The sequence below is a fragment of the Girardinichthys multiradiatus genome, chromosome 17 (genome assembly GCF_021462225.1).
Source record: "Girardinichthys multiradiatus isolate DD_20200921_A chromosome 17, DD_fGirMul_XY1, whole genome shotgun sequence".
In the NCBI taxonomy this organism is placed as follows: domain Eukaryota; kingdom Metazoa; phylum Chordata; class Actinopteri; order Cyprinodontiformes; family Goodeidae; genus Girardinichthys; species Girardinichthys multiradiatus.
This window is the reverse complement of record NC_061809.1, coordinates 9844944-9861134: the sequence shown is the minus strand read 5'-3', so window position 1 is coordinate 9861134 and position 16191 is coordinate 9844944. Positions and strand designations below refer to the sequence as shown.

The following is a 16191-nucleotide window of genomic DNA, read 5'->3' as shown; positions in this document are numbered from 1 at the left end:
TCTGGCGCAGCATCCCATCACTCTCCTTCTTAGTCAAATAGCCCTTACACAGCCTGGAGGTGTGTTTGGGGTCATTGTCCTGTTGAAAAATAAATGATGGTCCAACTAAACACAAACCCGATGGAATAGCATGCCACTGCAAGATGCTGTGGTAGCCATGCTGGTTCAGTATGCCTTCAATTTTGAATAAATCCCCAACAGTGTCACCAGCAAAGCACCCCCACACCATCACACCTCCTCCTCCATGCTTCACGGTGGGAACCAGGCATGTAGAGCCCATCCATTCACCTCTTCTGCACCACACAAAGACACGGTGGTTGGAACCAAAGATCTCAAACTTGGACTCATCAGACCAGAGCACAGATTTCCACTGGTCTAATGTCCATTCCTTGTGTTCTTTAGCCCAAACAAGTCTCTTCTGTTTGTTGCGTGTCCTCAGCAGTGGTTTCCTAGCAGATATTTTACCATGAAGGCCTGATTCACACAGTCTCCTCTTAACAGTTGTTCTAGAGATGTGTCTGCTGCTAGAACTCTGTGTGGCATTGACCTGTTCTCTAATCTGAGCTGCTGTTACCCTGCGATTTCTGAGGCTGGTGACTCGGATGAACTTATTGTCTGCAGCAGAGGTGACTCTTGGTCTTCCTTTCCTGGGGCGGTCCTCATGTGAGCCAGTTTCTTTGTAGCGCTTGATGGTTTTTGCGACTGCACTTGGGGACACTTTCAAAGTTTTCCCAATTGTTCAGGCTGACTGACCTTCAATTCTTAAAGTAATGATGGCCACTCGTTTTTCTTTACTTAGCTGCTTTTTTCTTGCCATAATACAAATTCTAACAGTCTATGCAGTAGGACTATCAGCTGTGTACTGTATCCACCTCCTGCACAACACAACTGATGGTCCCAACCCCATTTATAAGGCTTGAAATCCCACTTATTAAACCTGACAGGGCACAGCTGTGAAGTGAAAACCATTTCAGGTGACTACTTCTTGAAGCTCATCAACAGAATGCCAAGAGTGTGCGGAGCAGTAAACAAAGCAAAAGGTGGCTACTTTGAAGAACCTAGAATATAAGACATATTTTCAGTTGTTTCACACTTTTTTGTTCAGTATATATATATCAGTATATTCCACATGTGTTAATTCATAGTTTTGATGCCTTCAGTGTGAAGCTACAATATTCAGTCATGAAAATAAAGACAACTCTTTGAATGAGAAGGTGTGTCCAAACTTTTGATCTGTACTGTATATTTAAAGTTGCCCTGATCAGGATCCCGATCATGATGTTTTTAGTTTTGGCCCAGGGATTTCAGACATTGTGTGGAGTTAAAATGTTGCAGTGACCTAAATATTTCGGCCTCAATCAGTCCTTGGTACTTTAGCAAAGACTAAAGTTTTTGAGTAGTTTATTTAAAAACCAGTCAGCTAAAACAAGTTTTACTCTACAATTTTGCGATAAATACCCATGTTTTTAGTATCTTTTACAGCTCACCCATGCCTAATTGTTGCCTGGGTAGATATGATCTGGCATGATATACTAATTTATTCTCTTTTGCTCAGAGTCCAGCTAGAACCTCTTGATTTAATAGGCACTGACACCTACATATTTATCACTGATGTGCAATTATGCAGAGAGATCTACTGCAGACAGTTCAATTCCTAGAGCACCATTCTGTCAACTAGAACACACGCTTAACCTGCTCACTGTCAGCCATATCTCTCCCAGTAACATTCCTCCACCCGGTCACGAACACACACTGATTATCAATCTCCTGCTTAGTATTCACATCCCACCTCTTTCTTCCTGCTTAGTTTTTGCAACTAAATATTAAACGGTGAATTAGGCACAGATGCAGTTTCTTTAAATATGCAGTCCTCCAATTTCACACTAAAATCCTTTTGCAGCCATTTTACTAGCGTAGCTCTTTCACATCTGTTTTGTTGGCTCCTCTGGGAAGGAATGGGATTGATTTCTGTACTTGGAATATGGAGAGCAGCTAGACAGCAGCATCACGGCTCATCGGTTCTGGTCATAAAACAGCAGCGCTGGTATTTTTAGCAGAAGGATTCACGGGAGCTGGGGTGGTGGATACTGACCCCATCCTCCTGAGCCTCATTGCTGCTCCGGAAAACGTCCTTAACCACCACTTGGCTGCCTTTATTACATTCTCTGTACTGGTCCTTCTCAAAATATTAGCATATTGTGATAAAGTTCATTATTTTCCATAATGTAATGATGAAAATTTAACATTCATATATTTTAGATTCATTGCACACTAACTGAAATATTTCAGGTCTTTTATTGTCTTAATACGGATGATTTTGGCATACAGCTCATGAAAACCCAAAATTCCTATCTCACAAAATTAGCATATTTCATCCGACCAATAAAAGAAAAGTGTTTTTAATACAAAAAACGTCAACCTTCAAATAATCATGTACAGTTATGCACTCAATACTTGGTCGGGAATCCTTTGGCAGAAATGACTGCTTCAATGCGGCGTGGCATGGAGGCAATCAGCCTGTGGCACTGCTGAGGTCTTATGGAGGCCCAGGATGCTTCGATAGCGGCCTTTAGCTCATCCAGAGTGTTGGGTCTTGAGTCTCTCAACGTTCTCTTCACAATATCCCACAGATTCTCTATGGGGTTCAGGTCAGGAGAGTTGGCAGGCCAATTGAACACAGTGATACCATGGTCAGTAAACCATTTACCAGTGGTTTTGGCACTGTGAGCAGGTGCCAGGTCGTGCTGAAAAATGAAATCTTCATCTCTATAAAGCTTTTCAGCAGATGGAAGCATGAAGTGCTCCAAAATCTCCTGATAGCTAGCTGCATTGACCCTGCCCTTGATAAAACACAGTGGACCAACACCAGCAGCTGACACGGCACCCCAGACCATCACTGACTGTGGGTACTTGACACTGGACTTCTGGCATTTCCTTCTCCCCAGACCTCCTCCAGACTCTGGCACATTGATTTCTGAATGACATGCAGAATTTGCTTTCATCCGAAAAAAGTACTTTGGACCACTGAGCAACAGTCCAGTGCTGCTTCTCTGTAGCCCAGGTCAGGCGCTTCTGCCGCTGTTTCTGGTTCAAAAGTGGCTTGACCTGGGGAATGCGGCACCTGTAGCCCATTTCCTGCACACGCCTGTGCACGGTGGCTCTGGATGTTTCTACTCCAGAATCAGTCCACTGCTTCCGCAGGTCCCCCAAGGTCTGGAATTGGCCCTTCTCCACAATCTTCCTCAGGGTCCGGTCACCTCTTCTCGTTGTGCAGCGTTTTCTGCCACACTTTTTCCTTCCCACAGACTTCCCACTGAGGTGCCTTGATACAGCACTCTGGGAACAGCCTATTCGTTCAGAAATTTCTTTCTGTGTCTTACCCTCTTGCTTGAGGGTGTCAATAGTGGCCTTCTGGACAGCAGTCAGGTCGGCAGTCTTACCCATGATTGGGGTTTTGAGTGATGAACCAGGCTGGGAGTTTTAAAGGCCTCAGGAATCTTTTGCAGGTGTTTAGAGTTAACTCGTTGATTCAGATGATTAGGTTCATAGCTCGTTTAGAGACCCTTTTAATGATATGCTAATTTTGTGAGATAGGAATTTTGGGTTTTCATGAGCTGTATGCCAAAATCATCCGTATTAAGACAATAAAAGACCTGAAATATTTCAGTTAGTGTGCAATGAATCTAAAATATATGAATGTTAAATTTTCATCATTACATTATGGAAAATAATTAACTTTATCACAATATGCTAATATTTTGAGAAGGACCTGTATATTCTATTCTGCCTGTTGAAAAAATGTCCTCAGGCTTGACTCAGTCTGTTAATGATATAAATTAAAAGCAAAGGTAGAATTTAAAAGCAAATGAATGGGATTCTCATTTTAGACAACCTAGTGATAAGATGCCATAAAAATCTTAAAAGTGTGGCATGCATGTATATTCACCCCCTGAATCAATGAATTTTAGAACCACTCTATTGCTGCAATTATAGCTGCAATCCATCTTCCCAGAAACAGTGTATGTGTCCCTGCTGAAGAAAAGTACTCCCACTGCATGATGCTGCCACCACCATGGGATAGTGTGTTCGTGTGATGTTCAAAATTACTTTCCCATCACACACAGTGTTTTGCCTGAAAGCCAAAAAAGTGCAGTTTGGGTCTCATCTGACCAGAGCGCCTTCTTCCATGTGTTAGCTGTGGTTCCAATGGCTTTGGCAAACAGGATTCTTTATGACATTCTTCTTGCTACTTTGCATTCCTCCAGAGTTGGCATAGGTCTTTCGGCTCCGTCTCTGACTAAGGCTTTGATCATTCTTGATTAATGTTATCAGTATGTGTTGTTCTATCACATAAAATCCCAGTAATATAAATTTAAGTTTGTTGATGGTCAAGGGGTACAAATACACTTGCCAGGCGCTGTATGTACGTATGTACAGTCTCTGGTAACATTGTCAGCACAGGTGTTTCTAAAAAACACAAGGCACAAGATGAAGCTGAGTCTCCTCCTAAATCTTTTCATGTAGTTAATAACCAATATTGATGGTATTCAGTGTAGCCATACAAATCCCATTGCAAAGACAGATTTAACTATGAAACAAGAGCATCTGGTTTGGCCCAAGCATCACCAATCGATATGTTCACTGAACAGACTAGAGGGGGATATATTATCCAAAGGATTGTATACTATGCTGCAATTAAACTGGAAGTGAAACTTGCAGTCCAGATAGTCTGAGAAGGCGTTATTGATTTCTTAGAGAAACTGATCATAAGGCTATGTGCCAGTAGTTGGGCCATTATTTAATTCCTACACACTGAAAAACTCTGCTAGGACAGAAAGTTTTATATTAAGCTCTTTCAGATGTTTCCTTAGAAACTCTTACTTTCTTCTATTGTTAGCCTGCAGACAAACATAAACAAATAGATTGATAAAATACATTTGAGAGGTCTGGAAAAGATAGATTACACATACTGCAGTCTGGTATGAGTGAGTACCAGGTATCTATTAACACTCATTCAATGTACAAAATAGAGCTATGTTACTGAAAAGCGTTATATTACCTTACGTTACCTTACCTTACCTTACCTTACCTAACCTAACCTAACCTAACCTAACCTAACCTAACCTAACCTAACCTAACCTAACCTAACCTAACCTAACCTAACCTAACCTAACCTAACCTAACCTAACCTAACCTAACCTAAAGCTCATGACCATAGGTGAGAGTAGAAACGTAGAGCTTTGCTTGTTAGCTCAGCACTCTCTTTGTAATAACGGATCGCCGCAGCGTCCACATTACTGTGGCAGCTGCACTGCTCCATTGGTCACTCTATTGCTCCATTCTAACTTCACTCATAAACAAGACCCCAAGATCCTTAAACTCCTCCACTTGAGGCAGGAACTCTCCCCCAACCTGGAGAGGGTAAGACAACCTTTTTCCAGTAATATGAGCTTCATTTTCTGAAATGAGTGACAACAAATAGTAAACCGTATTCTATTTTCGTGAGCGGTACTTGTATGTCTAAGTATAAAGCAAAATCTATAGAAAGGAGTCTTGATCACCTTTTGTGAGTCTCCACTAGTTGCTTGGCAACATCATGTGTCCTTATGACTGTATAAGTTTTAGTCATGTAAAATCCACATATAGCTGCATAAAAACATTCGATTCCATCCTGGTTTTTCTGATAGTAAAATGAGTTGTAAAGAAACCCAGTTTCAGACATTAGGTTCAATTAAAAGATTTATTTTTATGAGTCAGAAGAAGCCCATTGTTGCCTAAAATCAAAAGAATGATATTTAGGTCCAGTCTCTGTAGTGAATCTCAACAGTTAAACATGGTAGCGGTAGTGTGAAGCTCTGGGGGCTGCTTCAGGGAACAACTTTCTGTAAATGAGGGAACCATGAATTCTGCTCTCCTTGAAAATCCTGACAGAGAATTTCCAGCCATCGGTTTGTGACTGTTAGATGGATGTGTTTTTTGTAATGAATAGAAAACTGATTTAGGTTTATTTACGTGACCAAAAATGTAAAAATCTTTTTGCCTCAGTATCAATTCCACAAATGTTCTGAGTTACAAATCTTATTGAGGTCATGGTGGAAAACTGTTATACGCTTAATCTATTAAAACAACCAAGATATATATTTCTAATTAAAAGTTTAATTCTGAATTGATGTTATCACATGTCATCCATGTGATGAAGGAATTGAAGTTGCAAGAAAGTTGGAAGTGAATGGGGTTTAGAAAACAAGAAATATTGGACAATGACAGTGGCAAAGACAATAATGAGGAAGAATGGGGTAGACATAAAAACGTAATGCATAGCGAGACTGAGCTGCATGTACATATTTACATTTATACAGAATCGTCATAGTTGTTTATCCAGCATAATCTGATTGCTAAAGTGTTTGTTCCTGAAATTGTGATGAGCAATGAAATGCAGAATTACCAGAGCGCTGTTTTCTAACCCTGGAAGAGTTTACTATTAATGTAGATCTTGTCCACAGTGATGATTCCTTTCTTTCGTTTCTTCCTGCACATCTTGTTTGCTGATGGGGTATAATATTCTGTGTCTATCCAGTATTTCTCACCCAAATTGGTCATTAATGCTATAATTGGTTCCTTTTAGTTGATAGTGTTCAAATTTAATAACAACAGCACTTATTTGCTGGATTTTTTTGTCCAATGAGATGTACCAGTGTGGCAAGCTGAAAGCAGCAAGTAAAATCATGCATTTTAAGTGGCCAGGGCACAATTGTTGGGCACCACTTTGAAAGACTTGAACTGGTAAATATCAACACAAATTTGTAAAATGCTTGCCTCCTTAAATGGGCGTTTGGATGGGATGTGAATGTATTATTTTGGAATGAATTGGACTGAATGAAAGGAGTTTGGACTGAACTAAATTGTCAACTAGACCATTGTGTTCAGGTGATGCTTATTCTGACCTGGTGCTATATAACCAAACTGGGCCGAATAGAACCAGATTTTTCTCAAGAGTGTGGTCCAATTTCACCCAGACTTACTAAATCCAAGAATATTAATGTTAGTTTAATTGCATTACCACATTAAATCAAGTCACAAGTCAACTGCGGGACATTTTAACAGCATATAATGTTGCTATGGCAGAGTTTCAGCTGACTACCATTTTTTTGCAGTTCACTCACACTGCCTCTAAAACAAAGCATCAACATATGAATGTTAGTGCATTAGCTGCTTGTTGCAAGCTTCATAAATGTGGATCTCCTTGTTCTGATGGGTTAAAGATCATTTTACCAAGTGGATATCATGGCTCTTTGATTTGCAATTCCGTCAAAACCAGGTTGCAATATATGACCTGAAAGAACTTAATAGGAGTAATTCTATAAAGCAGAACAGAGTCAGGGTTAAAATCATAAAGCACCATCAGGTAACTCTAGGTCAATGTTCTTCTTCCAGCCTAATTGCTACTTGGCTGCTTTCATGCAGCTGAACATGAAATATTGATCGTTTCATCACTCATCACATTAGGTTGGTGCCTTCAGGTGGAGTTTCTGACCCCTCAATACCTTTCTCTTGTCCATTAGCATCTCTGATTCAGTATTGTTTAATGCTTTTTAAAATTAGGTCTAATTTTAAAGAGCATTAAACAAGGTGTCCACAAATGTAAATATTTTGAAAGGCCTTGTAATTCTTAATAATTTTAATATTTATTTATATGTCGAATGCAAAAGAAGTCAAACACTGCCTAAATAGCATAAATATCAGGTGTTCGGCCTCAGTCTAATGAAACCGATATTAGGCAGCGCTGCCACTATGTGGTCATCATACACACTGCTACACAGTTATAAACCAGTTCCCAATTTATTCACACACTGTATCCGATATGTCCATTACATGAAACTGTCCACAACAGAACCAGCAAAAAAACATATTTACACAAAAGAAAGAAACTGCAGCTAAACAAAAAAATAAGGGATTCTTCATATCTTGAGTAGCCTGATAACCGAAAACATGTTTTTAAAGCAAATTACACAGACATTGGTACAGAAAACCAGCATCCTCAAAGTAATCTATGGTGTACAGTGCTACCTCCAAAGAAAAGCACAATGTTGTTTCAAGACACATCTGATTTTGACATAAACTTATTGAAAAATGCTTACCTAATCTTTTTCATCGAAGGAAAGTTTTCATTAAACATGTCTAAAAAATCAACATACAGTTTAGGATTTATAACAGGCACTGATAAATGATAAAACTACTCTGATTACAGATAGATCCATCCCATCAATTCTGTGCAAATCATTGTCTATGATACATAAAACACAGGCATTAAATTGAACAATGTACAGTCAGTCACGGGTAATAAAGACAATGGATAGTGAACTTAGACAAATTTATGAAAAATAAATAAATAGTAACATTTCAGGAATATTTAATTCTGTTTGTAATAATTGATTCCAGGATTTGAGCAGTTCACAATTTCAGCAGCAAAAGCCAAACTGAACATGTAGAAATTAATTCAGACTTGTCACTTATCATTGGGTTGGACCCACATAGATATGTTAGGAAAATATGTTGTCACACAATATGTACCTCATATTCTACTGTGACCCCTTCTGAGTTGGACGATACAAGGTGCTTGATTCCATAAACATACAAGATTCGCTTTCACATTGCTCAGATTACAGACTCACTCTCATTAAAGTTTATATGTCAAAAAACGTGGTATTTTACTAAAAAACATGTAATGTCAAGGAATATGCCAGAAAGTACTGAGAAAAAGGAAATTTAATCAATATAACCAATTAGCACAAAATGCTCAAAAGTGAAGACAAATCTGCACATTGCAGCTAGCTTGCTAAAGTTAGCTTACTTTATTTGTGCTTTTGTATGTCTTAAACACAACAATTAGCACTGCCGCATGGTTTTCATAAAGGGAAAAAAAACATGAGAAACTTGAACAACATAAAAGAAGGACCAACAAAACAATGCTAAAAGTGAATTAGCTAAACAGGGTTGTACGTTATTTTTTTAGTTTTCAGTTGTTTGGTGAGTTTCCATAACTTGATGTGAAATTTATTTGTAAACGTGTTACCAATTTAATATATATCATTGTCTGTAAATCTTAAACAAAATAATTAGGGCCAGAAACTTCTGAAACAAAACTGAAAAAAAGGTTGGCTAAATTAGTCATGCTAAAAGCTAATGTGACTAGCTAAACAGGGTTGAAGCAAGGTGTGTTTCAGCATATGGATTTTGATGAATTTCCGATTTAATATTGTTAATTTCTCTTTTAAAAGAATGTTAACCAAGCAATATTGTTAGCAAAATTAATGAAAAAGTAATTAAAATATTAGACAGGTAGGCTAATTAGCATTTCAAATTAAAGCTAATTAATGCTTTTTTATGAAAGCATTAAATGTGAATAAATACTTAAGTAGTGCTATTCTTTTACTCTCTAATAAACATACAAATGAGAGAAAGAAGAAAAAGAACTTGTAAAACCATGCATATTGATGGACCATGAAGTATGTTTTTAGAGGCTTTAAATGTTTTTTCTCCAGTGAATTTGGCAGTAACAGCTTAAAAGCTAATTTTCAGTAGTTTGGTCCTTTAACTGAGAACAAGAACATCACAGACACACACAAATAAAATGACCTGTAGAGCATTGTTGGGAAGACAGGACGTATCATACAGCATGTCAACACACAGGATCACAGTTATTAATGAGGTTGAAACAGAAAATTGCTAGGTCTTTGATTTAAAAAAAAGAATTTGACATGGGAAGCAAAATATTTCATCTTCACTGTTTCTTTTCTTTCAGCAGCTTAAAACAAAAACACTATATGCAGAGATGTTTCCCTACTGGATCCAGACCCTGGATCCATAAAATTATATTTTCCCAGCTGTCTCGTAGCCACTGAAGGGACTTAAAAGGCCTTCTTAAGTTCATGGTGATTGGCTTTGACCTAAAATATTAATAACTGTTTTCACCAGGGAAAACTAACCACATCCAATGTGGTATTCCTGACAAAATCTCTGTTGGGTTCAACATCTCTAACTGTCAGCAAAAAAACAAACACTCATTGTATCAAATAACTGATGATGACAAGTAGACAGTCCCTTGTATGTGAATGACGGAGATCAGCTGTCAGTGAATTCCATCCTCCAGGGAGTTTTTGGCTTCCCAGATTTTCACTGTGCGGTCACTATCAAACATTATAAAGGATATAGTAATAAACATCAGGAAATTATAAAAACAAGCTGAAGACGTTACAATCATGTAAGCATTCACTAAAATGGATACGTTGTGTCACTTACTCTGAGGCTGTGAACAACTGAGTGCCGTTGGTTGCCAAGCCATTGATGGGACTGTCGTGCCCCTGGACCTCTCCAAGGGGTGCCAGTGAGTCAGTGTGCCAAAGGCGAAGCAGCCCTCCTCTGCACCCACTGAGGAGCACTGGGGAACCTGGTACCACACCCAGAGCACTAACCCAGTCTGTCTGGGCACTGACTGACTGTCAGGTGATGACACAACTGACTGTTAAACCCGGATCATTTCTATTCTACAGATATGAAACTGCAACTTCGTCTTACCTGTAAAAGCTTTTTACTGGCCACGTCCCACTTCTTTATATAATAATCTTTGGAGCTGCTATAGAAGACGTCTCCATGAATGGCTAGAGACTCCACGCTGTCCTGGTGGGTGGGGTCAAACGTATAACTGGAAGTGATGCTGCCTTGAGCACCTTCAGTCACCTCAAACATCTGGAAATGCAGAGATCTTTATCCATAACACATCTGATTAGTAGGGGTGCAACGCAAGGTAGAGGCAGAGGATGGACAGAATTTCTTCCTCGTCAGGGGAACGATATATTGTGCCTTGACATAGCGAGATATTTAAATGCCACCTACTTCTCCTATAAGTGTAACCTGTCTTGTGAAGTAAGTGTAAGATATGATTAAGGACCCCGAAGGTGAGAGCTTTAACCCTCACAACCTGTTGAATCTTTGTTTGAGATTCTTATTTTAAGGTAAGACAGGAAGTAGTTCTTAGGTTGCCCTGTTGAGTTGAGCGAGTCTGATAATAAAAATTTCACATAGGGCGGGCTGACAACGCTCTGTTACAAATGCAGTGAAGAAGCCCCTTGCCACTTTTATTTTGTTTGTGTGGCAACATATTGAGCTTCTGCAGAATAAAGAGAAGTTGGTTTCATCTGGTGAGCTAGATGTCTCGTCACACCCTGCTGATAATCCTACTGATTGGTATTAGAAAAGCAAAGCAACAGGACTGCTGTTGCCTATACACTGAGTGAAAGTTCTTACTTTGACATGATGGTCTTTTGAGCCAGTGAGCACGACGTCTTGTCCTTGACCCAACTTTTCAACAGTTAGACACATAACAGGTCCCAAATGGCCCGTCAACTTTCCAGTGGACACGAATCTTAAGAAAGGACAGTTTAATGAGTTCTCTGAAAAAATCCTAATTTGAGGTGTTGGAAATAGTTTGCATGAATACAAATCTTAAAATCAAGTGTTTGGTAGCGTACTTGCGGAGGTCCCACATGCGGACGGCGTTCCCAGCTGCAGCATACAGAAATGAGCCGGAAGTGTTGAGGGCGATCTGGTTTATCGGACTCTCTCCGGGTGGGATAGATAAACTTCTAGCAGAGGAACATGTATCCCCTGACCCCACTTGACCTGATGACCTGATATTCAAAAAAAGCATTTAATAACTAGATCCCTTATGATCAATTTTATTTACTTTTGCAGTATGTGTACTTACGTGAGTGTACGGATACACTTAGCGGAGTCTCGAATATCCCAGACCTTGATGTAAGCAGTGGAAACGGTGAAGACAAGGCTCGAGGTGTATCTATAGTAAAAACAAAGACCAAAATAAATAATTGCCCTGGAGAATAATTTCTTTAATGAATATTACCAAGGTTGGTCATTTCTGAACAAATATCACAATACCTGACAGAGACAACACTACTGGGATGATCTGCGAGAGACATAATCTCCTGGCCCGTCACCAGATTCCAGACCTTACAAGTCCGATCTGAGACAAAAATGTTTGAACAAATGCATTTCAGGAAAACCAAATCCACAGGATTCGCTGTCCCATTTTCGGTCTTTACCTTTAGAGCCAGTAAAAAGCAGGTCATCTGTTGCATCCACGCAGAGAACAGGTTTGGTGTGGCCTTCAGCTATGTGGATGCACTGAATTCTGGTTCCCCAACTGTTCTTAGAAGCTGCCACAGGACTGATCACACCTCTAAAAAACACACAATACATGCAATATTATCATTGAATATGGTTTAAACAACAATGAATTAGATTTTAGGCTGTAGTAATCAGCTTTAATTCTTCCAATTAAATAGATTTTTTAAATTAAATTATAATAATTTTGAAGCACAATGCATCTGATATGACAAAACAAAACAAGGACTTTTTAAATAAGAAACTACCTGTGTCCTTCAAAAACGGGCAATTCATCCAGCCTGAAAAAACAGAACAAAGTCAAATGTAGCTACGTAGCATCATTCTTCAGCTGGTCTAGCATACTTACTAGCAGTATTTTTTAAGCTTATAACTTAACGCTACTATGCCGTAAAATGAACATCATTTGGGAACACAAATGTAGGATATATTTGACTTTTAAAATTTTAATAATCTAAATGAACATATAAACGTAAACTCAGATGGAACAAGATAAACTTTTAAGAGAGTTAGAATGCTAATTTTCTAATTAGGAATAAATGAAACTACAGCAAAGGCTCAGGGAGGGCCATTTCATATCTATTTGTATTAAGCTAAGTGTAGATAAAATGCAAATATTCAAAATGGTTTGTATGAACATTTATGACAATCTGTGAAATATATTGACAAGAAGAAGGCTGCATTAATGTGGAGCATGTCTAAAGACAATAACATTACATTTACTCTAGGTAATATAAGTTTTTACATTGATTTGTATCCGCTGCCTTTCGTTTTAGTTTCTGTGGTGCCCACTGATGGCATCTGTGCAGGGGTTGCCATGGGAGACAAGGTGGGGCCTTTTTCTTGCACCTTCCTGCGGTTCAGGGGTGAGCGCTCCGGCTGCTTCCTCTCCACTCTTGTAGGTGACCTAGATCCAGAACTAACAACAAGACAAGTTATCAGGCCATGCTTTACTTTACCTAAGGAAAAAAGGTGACATCTCAGAAGTGAAAAGCACATTTGTCCGCCTCTAAAGCAGTTTGACAGATATCTTAAGGTTTATGACACATTTCTCAGGTAAAAATTACAGAATTTTGCAGGCTCAAGTTCTCAGTCATTTATGCTTATTTAAAAAAATGAAAAACAAAAATTAACTATGAATTTACTGCAGATATTTCTACACTGTCAGGCTTTAGATATGGAACCTGCACAAAGCAGAAACTGGATGGATGGAAGGATGGATGGATGGATGGAGGGAAGACACAAGGAAGAAATGGAGGAAGGAGACAAATAAAGAAAAGGAATAACACAAGAAAGGAAGAATAACTTAAAGGACACAAAAGGTACAAAAAGAAGGGAGGACAAAAGGAAGGCAAGAAAACAAGTAAGGACACAAGTAAGGAAAGAGGAAGGATGGAAGGAAAGAAGGACACAAATGGAATAAAGAGAAGGAAGGAGACAAAGAGGAAAGGGAAGTAGGACAGAGTGGAGTATGGAAAGAAGAAAGGAAAGAAGGCAGAACACAATTAAGGAAAATAGGAAGGAAACAAGGAATGAAGCAAAGAAAGGACAGACAAAGAAGGCAGGTCAGAAAAAAGAACACAATGAATGAAAGACACAAAGGAGGGAATTGATGTAGGACACGAGGAATAAAGAAAATAAGGAGGAAAAGAAAGGAGGACACATGGAAGGCAAGAAGCAGTAAAGACAAGTAAGGTAGGTGAGAAGGACACATAAGAAAGAATGAAAGAAGAAAAGAAGAACACGGATTGAAGAAAGGAAAAGAAAAAAAGACACAAGGGAGAAATGAAAGTAGGACAGAATGTAAGGACAGAAGAAAGGCTAGAAGAACAGTTATGGAATTAAGGTAGGACACAGAAAGGGAAGAAAGGAAGTTCAGAAAGAAGAAGGAACCAAGGAACAAAGGACAAAAAGATGGAGGGAAGGGAGGCATGAAAAATGGAAAAGGACAAGGATGAAAAGAAAGGAAGGACAGAAAGAAGGACACAAGGAAGAACACAATAAAGAATGAACAGAGAGAAGTATACAAGAAAGGAAGGAACGAATGAAGAGAATAGTACACATAAGGAACAATGGAAAGACACGGCATTTAGAAAAGAGGATATGAATAAAGTCTGGAAATGCAAATGTTTTTAATACTCTTATTTTCTGTTTCCACTCAGTTTCATGCTTTGCCAGACAGCAGAGGAAGACTGTATCTTTGAGGTTTCTGCCTTCCACTAAAAAATGTTGCCTCTGAACTTACACGCCAGCTGCCCTGGCAGACAGCGCAGATGGTGAAACCGTCCGCTCGCGGTCCGGGACTTGGCCGGCTGCGTGACCCCACATGTTTGCTGGCCCTTCGAGGCGCTCCACAAGGGGCAGTAAAGGGGCCGGAAAGTCTCCGGTGGGGGACTCGCAGGACAAATCCCCACTGCTAGCATAGAGCAGCTCCATCTGGGTGGCAGTCCGCCTTCGAGCCTGAGGGGTCAGGATAGGTTAAAATAAAAATAACTCAATTTACCAAGTGGAGCTGGTAAACACTTTAAAATGGCAGTTTTTCTGTGTTTAATCTTTTAAACACAGAAAAAATGCATGGTAACCCACCTTGCCTCTTGGCTTGGCTTCACCACATAGCTTCAATAAATCTGATGACAGTGTCCTGAAACACAAAATGCGTGGTCTGTTAGAGAAGTGCTTATATAAAGCAAGGGTTAAAGATTCTGTTTTCCACTTTAGTTCAGTATCTTACAACATAAAGTTCATCATTACATTGATTGGAACATTCTGGCTTTCATTTTTCTGCATCTTTTCTCCTCCTTGCCATATTTTTCTAACACTCAAATCCTGTTTCTTGCAAAACTAATTACATTGTGTTACATTACAACAATAAGCTTTAATGTGTTATATTGGGATTTTATTTAATTGACCAACACTAATTGTACATAATTGTAGGCAGGGTTTGTTCGCACTTGTGATTACAAAGTCTATACTTTCGAGACCCAAATTTATAGAGGTTTAACTGCCATTTTGAAAGCGTTCTGGTCATTTCAGTAAAAAATATTAACCTAGGATATTAGAAAACATTGGTGAACAAACAGCATCATGAAGACCAATGAACACAGCAAACAGGTCAAGGGGAAAATCGAGAAGGCCTTTTACGATGCTTTGTATTAATTTAAATATGTTTTTTTTTCATCCCTCAGAGACATTGTAGTTCTTTACCTGCCATCTGGAGCCGGACTCGGAGTGGACTCGTCACTACTGCTGCAATTCCCATTTTCTGCAGCTGAGAGGCACAAAAACACACACCCGTGAAGCATTAATGTGTGTGTGTGTTTGGGTGTGTGTGTGTGTTTTTATACATAGGCAACATCTATACAAGAACATTGCAAATCAACAGTAATCTCATCTTCAGCAGCTCAGGACAAAGTCAAAGGTCACAAACATGAAGAGATATCGTTGGGTATGGGTTGAGGGGAGAAAGCATAAAGTTTCAAACACAAAAAAGCAGAGCACACATGCTAACATGAACACAGAAGGTGCAATCAGTTTAGGTTTTTATTGTTGTAAAGTTTTAGTCCTGAAATGGGACTGACCAGGAAGTGGCCCATGAACCATGCACATTATGGTGGAGTTACTTGACGTGGGTTAGTCTAATATAGATGCACACTTCAAGATTTCTTCCATTTTTAACAATTATACTTTTCCTAACACAGTTTCAATCTGCTGTAACTAAAAATTGGAAAATGGAATGAATGTATATGCCTAAAAACTTAAAAAAATTAAATAAATTCAACTTAATAAATAAAAGGTTAGGATATTCTACTATACCTACTATATTGCTCCTTTCTAACTATATTGCTCCTTAGAGGTCCTTTCTTTTATTCAAATAAATTTTCTAAACTGGATTAACAGCATCCTCCACACTTATTGGCGCCCCTAAAATAGCATTTTCTGTCCTACCATCAAAAATGTAAATATGTGGAGCATCCCAACTTTAATGGGACT

At 38.9% G+C, this 16191-nt stretch overlaps 1 protein-coding gene across 1 annotated transcript in view; it reads right to left on the bottom strand.

Moving 5' to 3' along the window:
* Positions 1-7820: 7820 nt before the first annotated feature.
* Positions 7821-16191, bottom strand: part of LOC124883023 (kinesin-like protein KIF21A) — a 43336-nt gene continuing 34965 nt past the window's right edge. Inside the window, exons 25-37 of the mRNA XM_047389838.1 lie at positions 15406-15469; positions 14788-14842; positions 14447-14661; positions 12947-13120; positions 12450-12482; positions 12120-12256; positions 11956-12040; positions 11765-11854; positions 11529-11687; positions 11305-11422; positions 10576-10746; positions 10300-10496; positions 7821-10187 (exon numbers count right to left, since the gene is read on the bottom strand). Coding sequence (XP_047245794.1) covers positions 10130-10187; positions 10300-10496; positions 10576-10746; positions 11305-11422; positions 11529-11687; positions 11765-11854; positions 11956-12040; positions 12120-12256; positions 12450-12482; positions 12947-13120; positions 14447-14661; positions 14788-14842; positions 15406-15469 — 1556 coding nt within the window. The 3' untranslated portion in view covers positions 7821-10129. The remainder of the gene's footprint in view (positions 10188-10299; positions 10497-10575; positions 10747-11304; positions 11423-11528; positions 11688-11764; positions 11855-11955; positions 12041-12119; positions 12257-12449; positions 12483-12946; positions 13121-14446; positions 14662-14787; positions 14843-15405; positions 15470-16191) is intronic.